Source organism: Rhinopithecus roxellana, chromosome 1 (genome assembly GCF_007565055.1).
Source record: "Rhinopithecus roxellana isolate Shanxi Qingling chromosome 1, ASM756505v1, whole genome shotgun sequence".
NCBI lineage: Eukaryota > Metazoa > Chordata > Mammalia > Primates > Cercopithecidae > Rhinopithecus > Rhinopithecus roxellana.
The window spans coordinates 34,430,368-34,448,061 of record NC_044549.1 but is presented as its reverse complement, the minus strand read 5'-3'; the positions used below and the strand labels follow the sequence as shown (position 1 = coordinate 34,448,061).

At 40.6% G+C, this 17,694-nt stretch overlaps 1 protein-coding gene across 2 annotated transcripts in view; it reads right to left on the bottom strand.

Annotated features, from left to right (window-relative positions):
* The window catches only part of SIDT1 (SID1 transmembrane family member 1), a 97,597-nt gene that overhangs the window by 56,535 nt on the left and 23,368 nt on the right, over nucleotides 1-17,694 (bottom strand). For both annotated transcript variants that reach the window (XM_030941182.1, XM_010361023.2), the window contains exons 2-4: nucleotides 11,357-11,478; nucleotides 10,190-10,360; nucleotides 907-952 (exon numbers count right to left, since the gene is read on the bottom strand). In XM_030941182.1, coding sequence (XP_030797042.1) covers nucleotides 907-952; nucleotides 10,190-10,360; nucleotides 11,357-11,478 — 339 coding nt within the window. The remainder of the gene's footprint in view (nucleotides 1-906; nucleotides 953-10,189; nucleotides 10,361-11,356; nucleotides 11,479-17,694) is intronic.

Sequence of the window (17,694 nt, the reverse complement as noted above, 5' to 3'; positions counted from 1 at the left end):
ACACTACAAATCAGGGCTTTCTCTCTGAAAACCAATTGTTAACTATTTACCAGCACACCAGTGATTATAGTATATTTACAACAAATCCATGTTAATTCCAGTTTTACTACTCCAAAGCAAAACCTAAGTAGCTATTTATGACCAAAGCTATATTATAGACTAAAGAAAACATACAACAAATAAACTTGTTTCAAACATGCTATTATATAGAGTTTTGTCTTCAGAAGCTTATGAAAGAAAAAAGGAAGGTAACTAGAAATGACACGAGAAAAACAGCCTCACTTAATCCAAGTTTTTATGTATTTATTCTATTTGTGGTTATGGTTTAATTGCAGAGCACAACAAAAATATCTAATTCTCCTAATATTTTTTGTCAACATTCTGGCTCTTTCTTTATGAGAGGAGAAACAAATTTATTACATGTATAACATTATAAACATTAAAATCTGTCTTATTTTCATTGTATTTCCAGGTTAATTAATTATTTCTGTATCTGGTGTCAGCCTTTTACTCCCTATCCCCACTACCACTTCCCAGCTATCGGGTTCATAAAGGCAGAAGTTGTGTCTCTTTGTTCTTTATCTTTGTGTCTCCAGCACCAGGTGCAGTCTAACAAAGTTCTTGGTGCATAGTGGGCACACGATTTGCTCAATGAAGGTTGAACCAAGGAACACCTGAAAACAAATAGCATGCTGCCCATTTTATATCTATTAAGGTGATATGATTAAATATTGTGTCCAAAATTCCTGTAACACAAGGAATAAAGTGGAATATGAATATACTTCAAGTTTGGAAAGGTCAAGGGCAACCCCACACGCTAACTCTACCGTGGTAACATGGTTTCACTAACAGGAAGGCAACACCAATGGGTAGGATGTTGATAACTCTTGGAACCCATTCACTTACCTGAGGTTGAGAGGGGCTGGCAGCAAAGTGAAAGGCAACATTTGTCCTGAGAAATGTAAGTGGCAGAAGGGAAAGGGGAAAAGTGAGAGAAAAGCATAAGTTAGTGAGCAAAAATTATTTATTTAAAAGAAAGCCATCTTAAAATAGACTCGAGGAGAGCTTCACCTTTGGTGAGGGGAGTTCTCCTCCCATGAAACTGACGAAGTAGACTGCATGGGGACTTGGTGGTTTCAATGCTCAAGAATGACCAGACTGGGGAAAGGGATTATTATTTTTATGTCTTTAAATATCCATGAAGCCATATCTATATAAGGTAGTTTGTTTACTTTTGTAGCCACTTTTGCCTTGGGACTGTCTTGTGCTTGATTTTACAGTCAAGCACAGGGTTTAGGTAACAGAAGTGGGCTGAAGGAGAGAGGAAATCCAGGTTCAAGGTCCTTTTGGATATTGTAGATACTATTTTGAAATAATTTTGATGGACCCATGGCAAAATGGGTCACTTTTTACCGAACACGGTGAATAGATAACCACATGGGATGGTGGCTAGGGACAGAAACACGCCCTTACTATCCCCGATTGCTGCCACACTGGCTGAAATTCTCCAAGATTTAGTTCCCTTTGGGTTAGGCATTGCCTTCTAAGACCCTTCTTTAAAATATAAATACCGCCAAAAGAATATAATGAAGTTTTCTTCTCTTCAATTAGTAATTTACTGTGAATTACATTATTAGATACTTTCATTCTTCCATGTAAGACAGCAATGATCTAGGCACTGAAGAAAGGAGATTGTGAAGAGATAGGAAGCATAAATTGGTAGCATAGAGGGCTGTCTGCCATGAGCACCTATGAAACAGTTCAAGTGTTTGTCACAAAGACAAATGTGGTCTTCTCTATAGTTTTATAAGGACTACTTTGGGCTTTTGGCTTTCTGGCTCTTGCCTCATCCTTAGCCATGAAGATCATGCACACAAGTCCACAGCAGTCTCAGACCCCCAGGCTGCTGAAACCCCACACCTGGGGGTGCATGCCCCTGTCCCTCCAATGTGCCCTGCATTTCTGGGCATCTGAACTTGAACTTCTGGGATTTCTCATTAGCTTCATCCCCTGGGGCTCTCTGAATATTTTTTTCTTTCCACTCTAATTTTCCTTTCATAAAAATTAAATACCTGTTTTAAAATTAATGATTTCTTTAGAAAGGGCATTTCAAGACATTTAAGCAAGGGGTGTATAATTAGAGGTGTTATTTAGAAGTCATAAAATTTGAGCACTATTTATAAAGGTAATGACCACAACTTAGGCTGTCATTAGGCCGGGCTCAGAATTTAGCTCACAACAATAGATGTAATTTTTATATATCTACTTGCAACAGAAATCATAATCAATGTTGAGGATTGTTTCTTCTGAAGCAGAACTGAAAACTTCTGTCCGTAAGTCACCTAAAGAAGCCAAAGTGAGTGTCAAACCCAGTTATGTTTCTGCTCCAGAGAGTCTTTGGCCAGAGAGTCCTTGGCCAGAGTTTGGACCTGTGATACTGTGTGTGGGCTGGGGAGAGTCCTTTCAGTAGTCTGGGAGTGTCTCCGGCTGTTACCAGGGCAACATGAGTCCTTCAACTCTCTTTGTTGCCAGATCAGAGAACAAAGAGGACACGATTTTCTTGGCTGGCAACATGACTTCTCCTGACTCTCTTATCTGCACCTTTATCTTTCAAGTCCACTGGTTCTTCGTGACAGCATGAAATTTGCAGAAGCAACCCGTGTTTTTTGGCCATTTTAATTTTCCCCATCATTTGAGTTTCAGTCATAATATAAAATGTATGAAGATTCGATATTCACTTTCTGTTTTGTTTCTTGTTCTTTATGTTTTATTTGCTAGTACAATGCATGCAAGCTTGTAAAACATGTTACTGTGTTTAAGACTATCATTTATGCCCGCTCTTTCTCATGGAGTCAGCAGTATATGCAAAATAAACATTGTATCTGGTGCAGGTGAAATATTCTGCTTCCTTCCACATGAACCCTAACAGAGGTGGGGAAGGTTTATTTTATTACAGGTCATTGACAACAGAACAAAGCTAACTGAAGCTCATGGATTGTTAGTTTTAGAGAAAGAAGTATAACAATTTCAACTGATTTGTTTTAAAGATGAAACACATTTTAACATGTTTATGTTACATTTATTTGTTAAACATAAGAGGCTAAAAAACAATTTTGTTTACTTGTGTTGGCTATTTCAAGAAACGGGAGAAGGGAAAAAATCCATGAACTTGAGAGACAGAGGTGCAGATAGGGGAGTCAGGAGAAGAGGTAGAGATGGGCCCGTGGTGGGGGGCGTAGAGAGAGGGAGAAGAAATATAGAAAGGAGAGTAACCAAGTAGAAGAAAAAGAAAAGAGATGGGACGAAAGACTATATAGAAAGAGAGGCAGGACAAACTTTCAGTAGTTTTTGAGGTGAGTACCAGAGAGGACTGTGAGAGTCACAGCATCTTACACATCTTGATTAACAAGCCCCTAGCACAGACCACAGTGGACATTCAAAGCCCCTCCTTTGTTTGTTGAAGGAAATGGTATCCTATTATTCACCTGAACTATGAACTTCAGAATGTCATTCCCTGTTATCTCCTTCTGCCATCTGCCATGAACTCCCTTCAGGACTGTAGCTTTCCCACCCACCTTCTTGTCATTGGGAACCGTCCGCCCTTCATTCCTCTGGTCTAAGTATAAACTCCGCACTCATGTACTAAATTCCCATTCTTTCTATCATACTCTGGGACTTTGCTTCTACAAATATCCAACTCTCCTATGAATTTAATCTGCCCTTCTACCTCTTTGTTTATAAATATATTCTAGTCTCAACCATTTTCAAAATAAATAACAAACACCTCACCCAAATGCCTCCCTTTTCCCTGAATCTCCATCCTTTAATGTCATCCTATATCCTTCCTCTCTTCACAAACCAGCTGCTTTTAGGAGTATTCCATGTTTATTTCTCTTTCATTCTTTCCTCCACCCACTGCTATCAGGATTCTTTCTCCACCACTTCCTTGAAATTGCCTTTGCTAAGGGTAACAGTCAGCTCCTGCCTTAGTCTATTCAGGCAGCTATAACAAAAATACTGTCAATTCGGTGACTTGTAAAGAACGGAAATCTATTATTTCTTACAGTTTTACAGGTTAGGATGTTCAACATCAAGGTGTCTGATGAAAGCCTGCTTCCTCATAGATGGTGCCTTCAAACTGCATCTTCATGTGGTATAAGAGACAAAGGGCCTTTTGGGGGACTCTTTCATAAAGGTATTAATCCCATTCACAAGGGCTCCACTCTGCCAACCTAATCACCTCCCATAGGCCCCAACTCCTAGTACCATCACTGTGGAGATTTCAATGTGAATTTTGGGGAATGCAAACATTGAGACCATAGCACTATCTAATTACTAAATCCAGTAATCCAGTGACTTAACCTCCTGTGATTTCTCCCATACCTCTGGCTGTGTCTACTCAGCGCCTTATGATAGCTTTAGTTTCTCAGACCATCCCTTAAATGAGAATGTTACCCACAGCCTTGTAATCAACTCATTTTAAAATGTGTATCCAGCTGCTGTAAATACCACAATAACGCCAGTGAATCTCAAGTCCCTGTGTCCAGCCCAGGGCCATCTCCTGAGCTCCAGTCACAGAATAGTGATCCCCTGCTGGGCTTCTGCACTTGACCATTCCTTGAGTACCTCAAATTCAACATGGTGAGAGGGAATGTGCTGTCACTTCCCTGATCCTGACCTACTATGTCCCTTTGTCAGTAAACCTCACCAGACTTCTGACATCACCCCAGGAGTCATCTTGGACTACTCCTTTTCTATCACTTTCCACATTTGATTGATCACCAGGTCCTACTCATTCTATTAGTGTAAAAGTAACCTGCCTCCACCTGAAGCACCTTGTTTGCCCAGTGCAGCATCATTAAGACAGAGAGAGAGAGAGAGAAAAAAGGAATGTAAATCTTTATTGTAGTCTCCTCCAAAATACCAAAATGTGATTATGTAGTATGACACATAGCAAAATCGTCTAAAATTCTCTTATCCACCCATTTCTTAAAAAAATCTATTACTTTTCACAGCATGGTAGCTGAGCTAGCTCACTCACACACTCTCTCCTCTTAAAACAGACTCAAGATCCCTACTTAGAAGGCTAGGGGAGGGCTGAAGGCTGCAAGTATTCATAGAGGACTATACATTTGATTCTGCCACATATATTTGCTGAATTATGAATTATCTCCATGTGTACTATTTGACTTGTTTTCTCCCTTACAACCTTGTTGCTGCCATACACATTCAAGTTCTAATTATTTCTTATTCTTCTCCATTCAAATAACTTTTCATTTGCCTATTTGTCCCTCATCTTTCCTCTCTGTAATTCCTCTTCCACACTGCCACTCAAGTCATCTCTAGAAATCAGATCTCTGAATGCTATCCTGTTGCTCACAATCCTTTAATGGCTCCCATAACCTGAAAGATGAAGTTCTACTCCATAGTCTAGCATCCAACATCTTAAATATCAAAGTTGGGCACTGCCTGTTTCTGCAGCCCTATCTCCTGTAACCCTGTCTTGCCCAGGCATCGTGTGGACCAGCTTCTTGATGTGTTCCTGAAGACTGCACTAGTCTGCCTAACTGTAACTCAGAGCTCTCCCCTAAGTGTCATATTAGTATACATCCAACACTTTGCCAGATATCTGTACTTCAAAGTCAACCTGTCCCAGAATGAAGCTATCATCTATTCTTTTTCTTATCAAAATTCTCATTTTCTCTTAGTGGCCCCACCATCTACAAGCCACATTGGCATTAATGACTCTCTCTTTTCTTTTTCCCTCATATCTAATCCAATTTCAGCAATTTCGCCTCCCCTAATATTTCAATTCACCTCCTCATTATTTATTTTGACCACTGCATCAGCCTTCTAACTTCTCTGCATCCTGTTCTGTCCTCTTCAAATCCATTCTCTATACACAATATAGACAACTGTTTAATTTGTGTGTGTGTGTGTGTGTGTGTGTGTGTGTGTGTGTGTGTGTGTGACAGAGTCTTTCTCTATGGCCCAGGCTGGAGTGCAGTGGTGTGATATGTCGGCTCACTGCAACCTTCGCCTCCCCCGTTCAAGCGATTCTTCTGCCTCAGCCCCCCAGGTAGCTGGGATTATAGGCGTGTGCCACCACGCCCGGCTATTTTTTTTTTTTTATTTTTATTTTTTTAGTAGAGATGGAGTTTCACCATGTTGGCCAGGTTTGTCTTGAACTCCTGACCTCAGGTGATGTGCCGCCTTGGTCTCCCAAAGTGCTGGTATTACAGACGTGAACCACTGCGCCTGGCCTCTTTAAATTTCCTGGGCCGGGCGCGGTGGCTCAAGCCTGTAATCCCAGCACTTTGGGAGGCCGAGACGGGCGGATCATGAGGTCAGGAGATCGAGACCATCCTGGCCTACACAGTGAAACCCCGTCTCTACTAAAAAATACAAAAAACTAGCCGGGCGAGGTGGCGGGCGCCTGTAGTCCCAGCTACTCGGGAGGCTGAGACAGGAGAATGGCGTAAACCCGGGAGGCGGAGCTTGCAGCGAGCCGAGATCCGGCCACTGCACTCCAGCCTGGGTGACAGAGCGAGACTCCGTCTCAAAAAAAAAAAAAAAAAAAAAAAAAAAAAAAAAAAAATTTCCTAATGCCCCTTCCTAAGATCCTCCTACCCCATGATCACATGCTTACCTGTTTCTGTGGCCATTTGCTGTTGCCTGCCTGCAATTTCACACTCTAGCAACACTAAACGCTTAGGCACTGGAGTGTAGAAAAAGAGTAGTGGCACAGTTGTGCGTGTGTGTGTGCAGAGGTTAGGTAGATGGCAGGGAGTAATGCTTTAAAGCAGAGTTGTTTTAATTTTAAAGGAATTTTGTAGAGATGGGGTCCCGTTTTGTTGCTCAGCCTAGAGTGCAGTGGCACGATCGTGGCTAAAAACAGCCTCAAACTCCTGGGCTCAATCAGTCCTCTTGCCTCAACTTCCTGAGTAACTGGATCTACAAGTGCACACCATCATGTCTGGCTAATTTTTTTGGTTTTTGTTTTTTTAGAGACTATGTTGCCTAGGCTAGTCTTAACTCCTGGACTTAAGTCATCCTCCTGCCTCAGCCTCCTGAGTAGCTGGGATTACAGGCAGGAACCACTGTGCTCTGCTAGTACAGCTGGATTTAAGTAAATGTTTCAAGGAATTGAGAAACGTATTTAGAGAAACACAAACCACTGGGAGGAGACTTTTAAATAGAAAGTAGAAATAGCTTGTCATAGTGAGAAGAGTGCAGGACCGGGAGTCAGAAGTACAATTTAGCCTTGATTTTGCCCTTTCCTAGCTGTGTGAATTTGAACAAGTCACTTAACTTCTCTGGGCAGCAGTTTGCTCATCTGTTAAAATGAGGCGGGTGGATTAGATTCTCAAAGGTCCTTCAGTTCTTAAAACGTATGATTCTAGGGGAAAAAAATTCCCAAAAGGTGTTCTATGTACATTATAGTGTGCCATTCAAAAACGTACAATAGAAACTTTGATCTTAGAGATTTCGAATTACTTTTTCAGTGTTTTCTCTCAATTCCTGAGCCCAGTTCTCATCACAATCCTCAGCATTTCCCCACTACCATCATCCTTTGGATTTCCAGGTCACCAGCCAGACTGGTGTGTAAATGTGTGATTTTGAAATGCTTTTAAAGTCTGGTTGCTGAGGCTAAGTCATATTATGAGGTAAAAACAGAAAACAACATGAGGGAATAGATTTGCAATTTCATCAGCATGCATATAATTCATTAACACTCGCTACAGTTGTGACCTTATGACTTCATTTTCACAGAATTCAGTTCTCAAAAGGTTCTAATTAACCTTACAGAAGACCATTCCTACAATTCAAATATGCTACCACCAAGTGACACTGCCACTGCTACCAGGTGACACTTGATTGATTGATTAAAGGCAGAGATCAGTTGATAAAAGCAAGGCTTCTCTGCAGTTCAAACTGCACTCTATGCAAGTACTGTAACATGTTATCACTCCCATCAAATGTGTATTCCCATATGGTTAAATATCACAAGTAGATTTTCAAATTATTAAATTAGGCCAAGCATGGTTGCTCATGCCTGTAATACCAGGATTTTGGGAGGCTGAGGCAGGTGGATCGCTTGAATCCCAGGGATTTGGACCAGCCTGGGCAACATGGTCAAGCCCCGTCTCTACTAAAAATACAAAAATTAGCTGGGAGTGTGGCACACACCTGTAATCCCAGCTACTTGGGAGGCTGAGGCACAAGAATCGCTTGAACTCAGGAGATGGAGGTTTCAGTGAGCTGAGATCGTGCCATTGCACTCCAGCCTGGTGACAGAGAAAGACTCGGACTCAAAATATATATATTAAATTAAACTGAAGCACCATATTTAGAAATTGCTTTAGGGTAGTGGTTCTCAACTCTGGCTGCACATTAGAAACACCTGGGGAACTTCAAACAATTTACCAGTGCCCAAACCTCTCCCCTAGGGCCTCTGATTTAATCGCTCTCGGTGGATCTTATTCACCAGAGAGTCTTTTTCTCCTTGTTCTTGTGGAGGATAGAGTGTTCTTTGCTCTTAAAATTATCATGTCACCTTTTTCAACACCAGAATTAATGGAGGGACTTGAGAAAAAATGCTGTGACTACTTCTCCATCCTTCTGACCATTCATTCATTTATCTGTCCATGTTTCTGTATGGGTATAACACTATGTCAAAGAGTGTAGAGAAGACCAAGATAAATATTTGAGTCCTATTAGCAACTCTACTGGCTACAGATGTCTTTATAAACTGCCTTAAATTTAAGGAGAACTTTACTGTAGAGCCAAACATTCTGATCAGAAAAATAAGCTGCAAAACAGTGACATGTGCGATTTTGAAATATTCTGATATTTTTAAAATTAACTTTTTAATTGAAATATAACAAACATGTATTATAGAAAAGTGTGCAGTTATAAGTATATATTTGAATAAATTATCATCAAACATAGCCATGCGCTTCTATCCTCCCCAAAGGCACCACTATTCTGACTTCTAACATCACAGAATAGTTTTGCCTGCCTGTAAATTTTATATAAATGGAATAAAATAGCATACATTCCTTTTGTCTGGGTTTTTTTTTTTTTTGAGTCTCACTCTGTCACCCAGGCTGGAGTGCATGGCATGATCTTGGCTCACTGCAACCTCCCCCTCCTGGGCTCAAGCATTCTCCTGCCTCAGCCTCCGGATTAGCTGGGACTACAGGCACCTGCCACCCTGCCCAGCTAATTTTTTTTTTGCATTTTTAGGACAGACGGGGTTTCACCATGTTGGTCGGGCTGGTCTCGCTCTCCTGACCTCAGGTGATCCACCTGCCTCAGCCTCCCAGGGTGCTGGGATTACAGGTGTGAGCCACCGCGCCTGGCCTGGCTTCTTTTTCTCAACATTGTGAGATGCATCCATGTTGTTGGGTATAGCAATAGTTTGTTCATTTTTATTTTTGTGTAGTATCCCACTGAATGAATGCCACAATTAGATATCTAGGAGTTGAGTATAGATCAAAGGAGTGGAATGTAGGCCTTTCAAATTATAGCAATTTGGTAGTTGTAATGGAATCCCATTATGGTTTTAATTTACATTTCTTATAGCTAATGAGGTGGTTTTTTGTTTGTTTGTTTGTTTGTTTTACTATTTGGGTAGCTTCTTTAGTGAAGCATGCAAGTCTCATGCTTATTTTTTCAATGAGCTTGCCTGTTTATTTTAGTTTTTTAAAAAACGGGGGGAAAACAATACTAGTCACACCGAGAAAGGGCAAAGCGGCGTTCCTACCTAAGTTACTAACCTGGAAGGAGAAAGCAGGAGTAATAATAAGGACAAGAAAAGTAGCCTAATGTCTTCCCTAGAACTAAAACAAAACTTCCTTCAGGACTGTGGCACCGGTTGGGAATACAAAAGTATTTAGTCACCAGTCATTCTTGCCTGGGCTTCAGGTTGGACAGGACCCTCACACTGATCCCTGAAAACAGATTCACCTATGAGGTCAACCACTCTCACCTTCTGCACTCCCACTCTTTTGTATAGATTAAGGCCCTGCTGCTCAGTTATGGGAAGGAGAGTTCAGCAGGTGCTGAAATCATACGCTAAGTGGGTAATTTCCTTTGAGAGTCCCGGTCTGTAAGGATGGAAGATGAATTGAGCATCCACAAGCACAGGAAGCACAGACACGTAAACAGAGGAAGTCCCGCTTACCGGAGCTGGAAGTGCTTGAGCTTGGTAACTAGCAGTTTGTACTGGGCACCCAGGGGTGCCATGGATGCTACATCTACAAATATCAATTGCTCCAAGGGGCCTGTCTCGTTGGTTGCTTCTGAGGGACATAAGGTGCGGCTCACTTCTTGGTAGTTGTAGCTCCTCTGGTATCTGAAGCAGCCAATATAGGGGAAAAAAATAAACAAGAACAAGAAAAAGACTCAATGAATGAGTAGGGAAAGGAGCCTATCTCATTTTGCTTCTCTCCAAATTTGTTTTCAAGTCCTTATGTTTTGAATTTTAGACTAGAACTATCAATAGTAATTTTAGAACTAGTGTTGTTGGCATTGGGTTGTATGATATAATAGCAGGGATGTGAGGACTGTTCTGTGCTGACTAGTTCACTTAAGCGGCATCTACATTACCCTAAGCCATTCTCCTAATTCAATGAGGAATAAATATCCAATTTGAGGGGGAAACTGGCTTGATAAAACAACGAGCTGATTCCCATTTTCTACTCTTCAAACTATTGCTAAAATAGAGAGTAAGGAAAGCCCTGGAGTCCAAGTCAAAGCTATCAGAGTCAGTATTTCAGTCCTCGAATTCTTCAACCTTTAAAAATAATGTTATGCATGCATTTTGCATGCCTTCCAAGTTTTTTTATTAATGCAGTAGTATCTTACACACTTCTCTCCTGCAAAAATAGAAACTCGAGGAGGGCAGGCACGTTGTTGTTTTTTCACTGCTGCATCTCCAGCACCTACCACTTAATAGTGTTCAATAAATATTATTGAATGAAGAATGCAGACACACGATGGGCATTTTGAAGAACAGGGGAAGAGTTACTCATTTATGTTAACTGCTGGACGTAGCCCATTGGACTATTGGTTGACCCAGTACCCAAAAGCTACAGAGTATCATAGTATGTTTTTAAAATGGTAAAAGCTCTTCTAGGTGTTGCCAGTCTAGGTAGAGTGCTCATTTAAAAATTGAACAGAGCCAACAGGTCAGAGAGTGCACCATGATCATTATTTGCACTTTGTATGCAGAATGTCTCGACATTCCAAATGTCTGATTTTTCCTTTCATTGGGGAAAAGATCAATTAAGTTCTAGGACACTGAAGAAAACCAAATGTAGTGAAGTTGCCTGGAAGAAAACCCACTTACAGTCCTTGGAAGAGCAGAGGAACCTGCCAGGACAGCACCTCTTTCTGCTGACGAACTACAACAAGGACCGGGTAGTTGAGATTCTCAGAGGAACTGTTCACATACACCCTCACGGCGGTCACCTGCATGGCAGGGGAGAAAGAGGTAATGCAAAACGTGCACACGCACACACACACACGCGCGCGCGCGCACACACACACACCATAGTTGCCCTATGAGGTTCAGAAACACTTTAATTTCTGATAATTGCTTCTCAGGATAGGTAATCCAAATGCCCCCGTTGTTTCTCTTCATTCATATTATAACCAGAGTGGGTCTCAACCTTGATTGCACATTGAAATTGCATGGGGAGAATTTTTTTAAATGATGCCTAAATCCAACCTGCTAAAATTTTGATTCCATTAATTTTAGATGAGACCAAATTATAAAGCCTTCAAATAGCAAGCTGAGGAGTTTGAACGGAGCAGGCAACACAAGATTTTGAGAATGAACCCAGAACAGAAAAAGAAAGATACTGATGTGTTTTTCTTCTTATTTGAATATAAATGCTAAAGATACAAATATCTAAAAATAAAACAACACATACAAAGCCACCCTCCTTCAAAAACAAATCCCGTGAGACCTTCAATTGCTCAAAAACTTTAATTTTGGGTTGGTAAATCATTCTGTGTTTCAAATCAAAATGTTATGACCACACTTTATTAAAGCCTAACAGATGGCCTGATGCTCCCACCAACAATAAATCATGACGCTTCCCCAGCAACAGATATCACAGGGCTGAGTATTCTTCTCTTTCCCTTGCTCTAAGGTATAAATCAATCCTTGACACAAAATGCTTTTTTATGTCAGTAACTCCATAGGTCTTTCTGAATACATGCATATCAATCCAAGAATTTAACCCTATTATGGTTATTTTAAAGACAGGAAAGTGAATGTGACTTTGGATCTAGATGGTGTTAGTGTTTTCTTTCTTTCTTTTGTTTTTTTCTTTCTTGAGACAGAGTCTCCCTCTGTTGCCTAGGTTGGAGTGCAGTGGTGTGATCTTGGCTCACTGCAACCTCCTGGGTTCAAGGAATCCTCGTGCCTCAGCTTCCCAAGTAGCTGGGATTACAGGTGTGCACCACCATGCCCGGCTAATTTTTGTATTTTTAGTAGATACAGGGTTTCACCATGTTGGCCAGGCTGGTCTCAAACTCCTGACCTCAAGTGATCTGCCTACCTCAGCCTCCCAAAGTGCTGGGATTATGGGTGTGAGCCACCACACCTGGCCTTCTTTCAATTTTTTTTTTTTTTTTTTTTTTTTTTTGAGACGGAGTCTTGCTCTGCCACCCAGGCTGGAGTGCAGTGGCCGGGTCTCAGCTCACTGCAAGCTCCGCCTCCCGGGTTTACACCATTCTCCTGCCTCAGCCTCCCCAGTAGCTGGGACTACAGGCGCCCGCCTCGTCGCCCGGCTAGTTTTTTGTATTTTTAAGTAGAGACAGGGTTTCACCGTATTAGCCAGGATGGGTCAATTTTTGTAATACCATAGGCAACATGGAACAGAACAAAATAGAAGAGAGATAGGGTGAAAACAACAACAACAAAATTTAATCTTCCACATGAGATTTTGTTTTTCTGATGCCTTAGTATTCTCTTGAAAATTTCTTTATTAGAAGAAAGAAAATGAAACAAGAAAATCCTGCAATTAAGCCCTAATGATCTATCGCAAATTCAAAATGGAAATTAGGAGGAAACAGAATAGCATAGATGTCATATACTGCCATTTGGTTCTCATATCATTCTCCTTAAGCCACTGCATTGCTTTTTAAATGTTAAAATAGCCCAAGAGTAACTTACTAATTTGATAGGAAGTGCTTGCCCTGAAGGGAGAGTTTTCTTGTGCCTACACTCTACATGTTTCCATGGAAATTATGCTGCAGCTGAAAATTGCCACCATATCTCTAGCGAGACCTCTTTCTTAAGCTCTGAATCTTCCACAGGCACCTCACACTCAAAGCATCTGAAATGGAATTGATCACTCCCTTCACTCTTAACTTTAATTTCTTCTGAATTCCCTTGATTGTTGAATGGCCCCATCGTGCAGCCATTCATCTAAGCCTGAAACTGGAGATTCATCCTTGATTCCTGCTTCTTTAGTTCCTTTGATTCTATGTCCTTAATACCATTCACACCCAGATCCTCCCCTCCACCCCCAGTGACACTCTCATAGCTCAGTCCTGCATCACAGTGACCCTCCTTGGCAGCCCCTATCTAATCTTCCGACTCCAGGGCTGCACTTGCTAGAAGGGCAGTTTCATCTGTCATTCCTCATTCCCCTGTTGAAAAGGCCTTCAGTGGCTCTGAAGAATTTTTGGATTTACCCCAAAGTAACAAGAATACTATAATGAGTGCTCATATACTTATCATCCAGTTTTAATAATTACTAACAAATGTATTTTATTTCATTTATACCTCCTATTTCCCATAGACCCCCACCACTGGATTGTTTGAAAGTACACACCATGCCGGGCGCGGTGGCTCACGCCTGTAATCCCAGCACTTTGGCAGGCCGAGGCGGGTGGATCACCTGAGGTTGGGAGTTTGAGACCAGCCTGACCAACATGGAGAAACCCAGTCTCTACTAAAAATACAAAATTAGCCGGACGTGGTGGCGCATGCCTGTAATCCCAGCTACTCGGGAGGCTGAGGCAGGAGAATCACTTGAACCCAGGAGGCAGAGGTTTCAGTGAGCCAAGATTGTACCATTGCATTCCAGCCTGGGCAACAAAGAGTGAAACTCCGTCTCAAAAAAAAAAAAAAAAAAGAAAGAAAGAAAAAGAGGTACACACCAAAGACCGCATCATTTATCCGCACCACAGTTCAGTCTATATCTCTAAGACACGAAGCTTTCTCTTTTGAACTTAAATACAACACCATTATCCTACTTGATAAAATTAATAATCCTAACAATCACTAACATCCACATAGTGTTTGAATTTTTTCAATTGTTTCAAAATTTTTTTCCAGTTAAAAAAAATTGGGCACAAACAAGACCCGTATGTTGTAGTTGGTTCATACGTCTTTTGAGTCTCTTTTAATGTAAAGGGTACCCCTCTCTCCTTTCTGGGGACACTTGTTTGTTAAAGAAAGCAGCTCACAAAACAGCATTACAAATCTGTAGAAGAACCCATGTTCCGGATTTTGTGGATTGCACCCTGCAGTGTCATTGAACAGGTTTTATTGATCTCCTGTATTTCCTGCAAACTGGTAGTTAGATCTAGAGGTGTCGTTAGATTCAAGTTGTCAAATTTCTCAATCTTTTTCGTGAATTTTGAGTCATAGTCAAGGAAGTTTTCATTGACTTCCTTGTTACTGAAGAATTTCAGTTCCCGATTACTGAAGAATTTGTTCATACTTTCTTTTAGTATTTTATGGTTTCATCCTAAAAAATTATTTAAACCTCTAATCCCTTTGCAATCGATACTTGCATGTAGTATACGGAGTGATTGCAATTTTATCTTTGTTTCATACGGTTCTCCAGTCATTCCAACATCACTTACTTAAAAGTTCACCCTTTCTCCACGGATTTGAATCCCTCAAACCTCTTCTTGATGTCTTCCGTGCCTTCGTCTCTAGTTTCTTTGCCTACCAACACCTCCACTGTCTTGTCATGTCCAATTACTGTTTCTCAAAAAGGTTATGTCCCCAGTGTTGACTGGCCTTGGATATCTTCCTCATTCTTAAAGTCTTCCTTTAGGAAGTCTTCCCTAACATTTTCCTACCCTACCAAATAAGTGGTGTCCCTCCCTTTTGTGGGTGTGCTGTGTGGCCTCTGATTACCTCTATATGGTATCTCTACCACATATAGTATCCTTAAAATGTAGTCAACTTTATTATTTTTCTTGGTCATTTCTTTTATCACTTAAATTGAAATATAATTCATACATCACACAATTCATTTTTTTAAGTGCACAATTCAGTAGTTTTTAATATATTCACCAAGTTGTGCAACCATCACCATTCTCTAATTCTAATATTTTTCTCACCCCAAAAAGAAACCTGTGCTCATTAGCAGTCACTCCTCATTCCTTCCTTCCCCCAATCCCTGGCAACCACTAACCTAATTTCTGTCTTTATGGATTTGCCTATATTTCAAATAAATGGAACAACGTGTCCTTCTGTATCTGGCTTATTTCCTTAGCATACTGTTTTTAAGGTTATTCATGTTGTAGCATGTATCAGTACTTCATTCCTTTTCATTACTAAATAATATTCCATTGCATGCACATAGCACATCTTGTTTATCCATTCTTCAGCTGATGGACATTTGGGTTGTTTTCACTTTTTAGCTGTTATAAACAATGTTTCTGTGAACATTTGTATACAAATTTTTGTATGAACATATATTTTCCATTCTTTTGGGCGTATGCCTATGAGTAGAATTGCTGGGAGACACAGTAACTCTATGTTTCACTTTTTGTGGAACTGCCAAAATGTTTTCCAAAGAGGTACATCATTTTACATTCCAGTGATTTACCTAGTAAGCAATATATAGGGGCTCTAGTTTCTCTACATCCTTGCCAACACTTGTCACTACCTTTTTTTTTTAATATAGCCATCCTAGTGGGTGTAAAATTGCATCTCATTGTGGACCACATGATATTTAAACTACTAGTTTACCTGCCTGGCTCTTCTAGGAAGCTGCAAACTTCATCTTTGGCATCCTTAGTGCCTGGCAGAGTGCATTAGCTTAGAAGCAGGCTCACTTTTGAGGCTGTAATACAGACACTCACCAGCATTATATAGCATGTGTTTTTAGAGCACACTTTGGTCCGGCTTAAAAGCTATAGCAGTCAGAACTGAGATAAAACCTAAAGAACTTGTCTGCCTCCCTTTTTTCACCTAAGATGCAACCTCCGCCTCCCTTCTTAAGTACTTAATGTCAGATGGGATTTCCCTCAATCTTTTTTTTTCACACTTTGATCTAAGGCAAAGATTTTCAAATTTTAGTGTGCGTTTTAGCAAAGCAAATCCCTCAAGTCAACCCTCAGCATTTCTGACTTGGCAGATCAAGAATAGAACTTAAAAACATAAATTTTTAGCAAGCTGCTGGGGGATTCTGATGTACATGGGTGGGGACTAGACTTTGGAAAGGATTGTTCCAAAGAAACCATCTAATGGATAACTCCATTTGTCAGTAACTCGCCAACTGCCCATTGTTCTGAGATGTACATCCATGAGGTCACCAATGTTAGAGCTGGTCTGGAAGCTGGTGTTTGTTGAGGCTGACACTGGACTGGCAGAACAGATGTATCACTGCCATGATTATCCCACTTCACTGTTCATCTCCACACCCTCATTTTATTCCTGGCCTGGCTTTTGCAATCCACTTAACCTTTTTATTATTTAATGATGTTCTTACTAGTCATAATAAAAACAAACTCAGAGATACTGGCATAATAAATTGCCAAAAATATGTTAGAGTAGGAGCTAGAAGACATTGAGCAGTTTTTCCAAGATGAACAGATAGTGGATTACCCCCAGGAAAGGATAAAGAGCCCTGATCAAAATTTGCTTTGCCTTTCCTGAGGCTAATATGCAGCTGAGAAAATTGGATTACATTTGCAGCAGCAAAGAAAGCTGCGTAAAGGCAAAACTAAATGAAGGACAGGGTATTGACCATGCTTAATGGGCGCTGACACCTTGTGAAAGGCCATTCCTAAGAGCTAAGATTTTTCCTCTTGTTGCTTTTTCCTGTTGTCATGACAAGAGCACTTTTATTGCATAAATCTGGTTTGCTTTCTGTGTTTACTACAAGCAGGAAATTGAATTATAGCTAGCTAAGAGAGAATTATTTAAGTACTTCCATCTCTGATATTATATAGATCACAGTTATGAAAGGTCTTAAAGCTTAGAGACTCTCCTTTTAATCTTTCAGCATGTCAGTAGGGAAAGGTTCAAAATTATAAGGAATATATTTCTGTTGCATAAAAGAATGGAAACGAATTCAATTCAAAAATCTAGTTTATTTTTGCTAAAATAATGAGACTGCAGCCTATATTATCTGGAATATTAGATTAAGAATCAGAGATTATTGGTTTCCATTATTTAGTACACCACTGTTTTCCTGTATGATCTTGAAAAACTGACTCCACTTGTAAAAGAGCTACAACAGTATCTGCTGATGGTCCTTTTTTCAGATGTTTAACTGCTTGAGTAACTGCGCTGTGTTTGGTTGTGTTCGCTGAGTGTACCTCTGCAGGCTTCTCTTCCCTCCCTCCCTCCTGTCTTTCCCATGCTCCCACTCTCATCCATCAAACATTTACTGAGGATTTGCCCTGAGTCAGGAGCTATGGGGG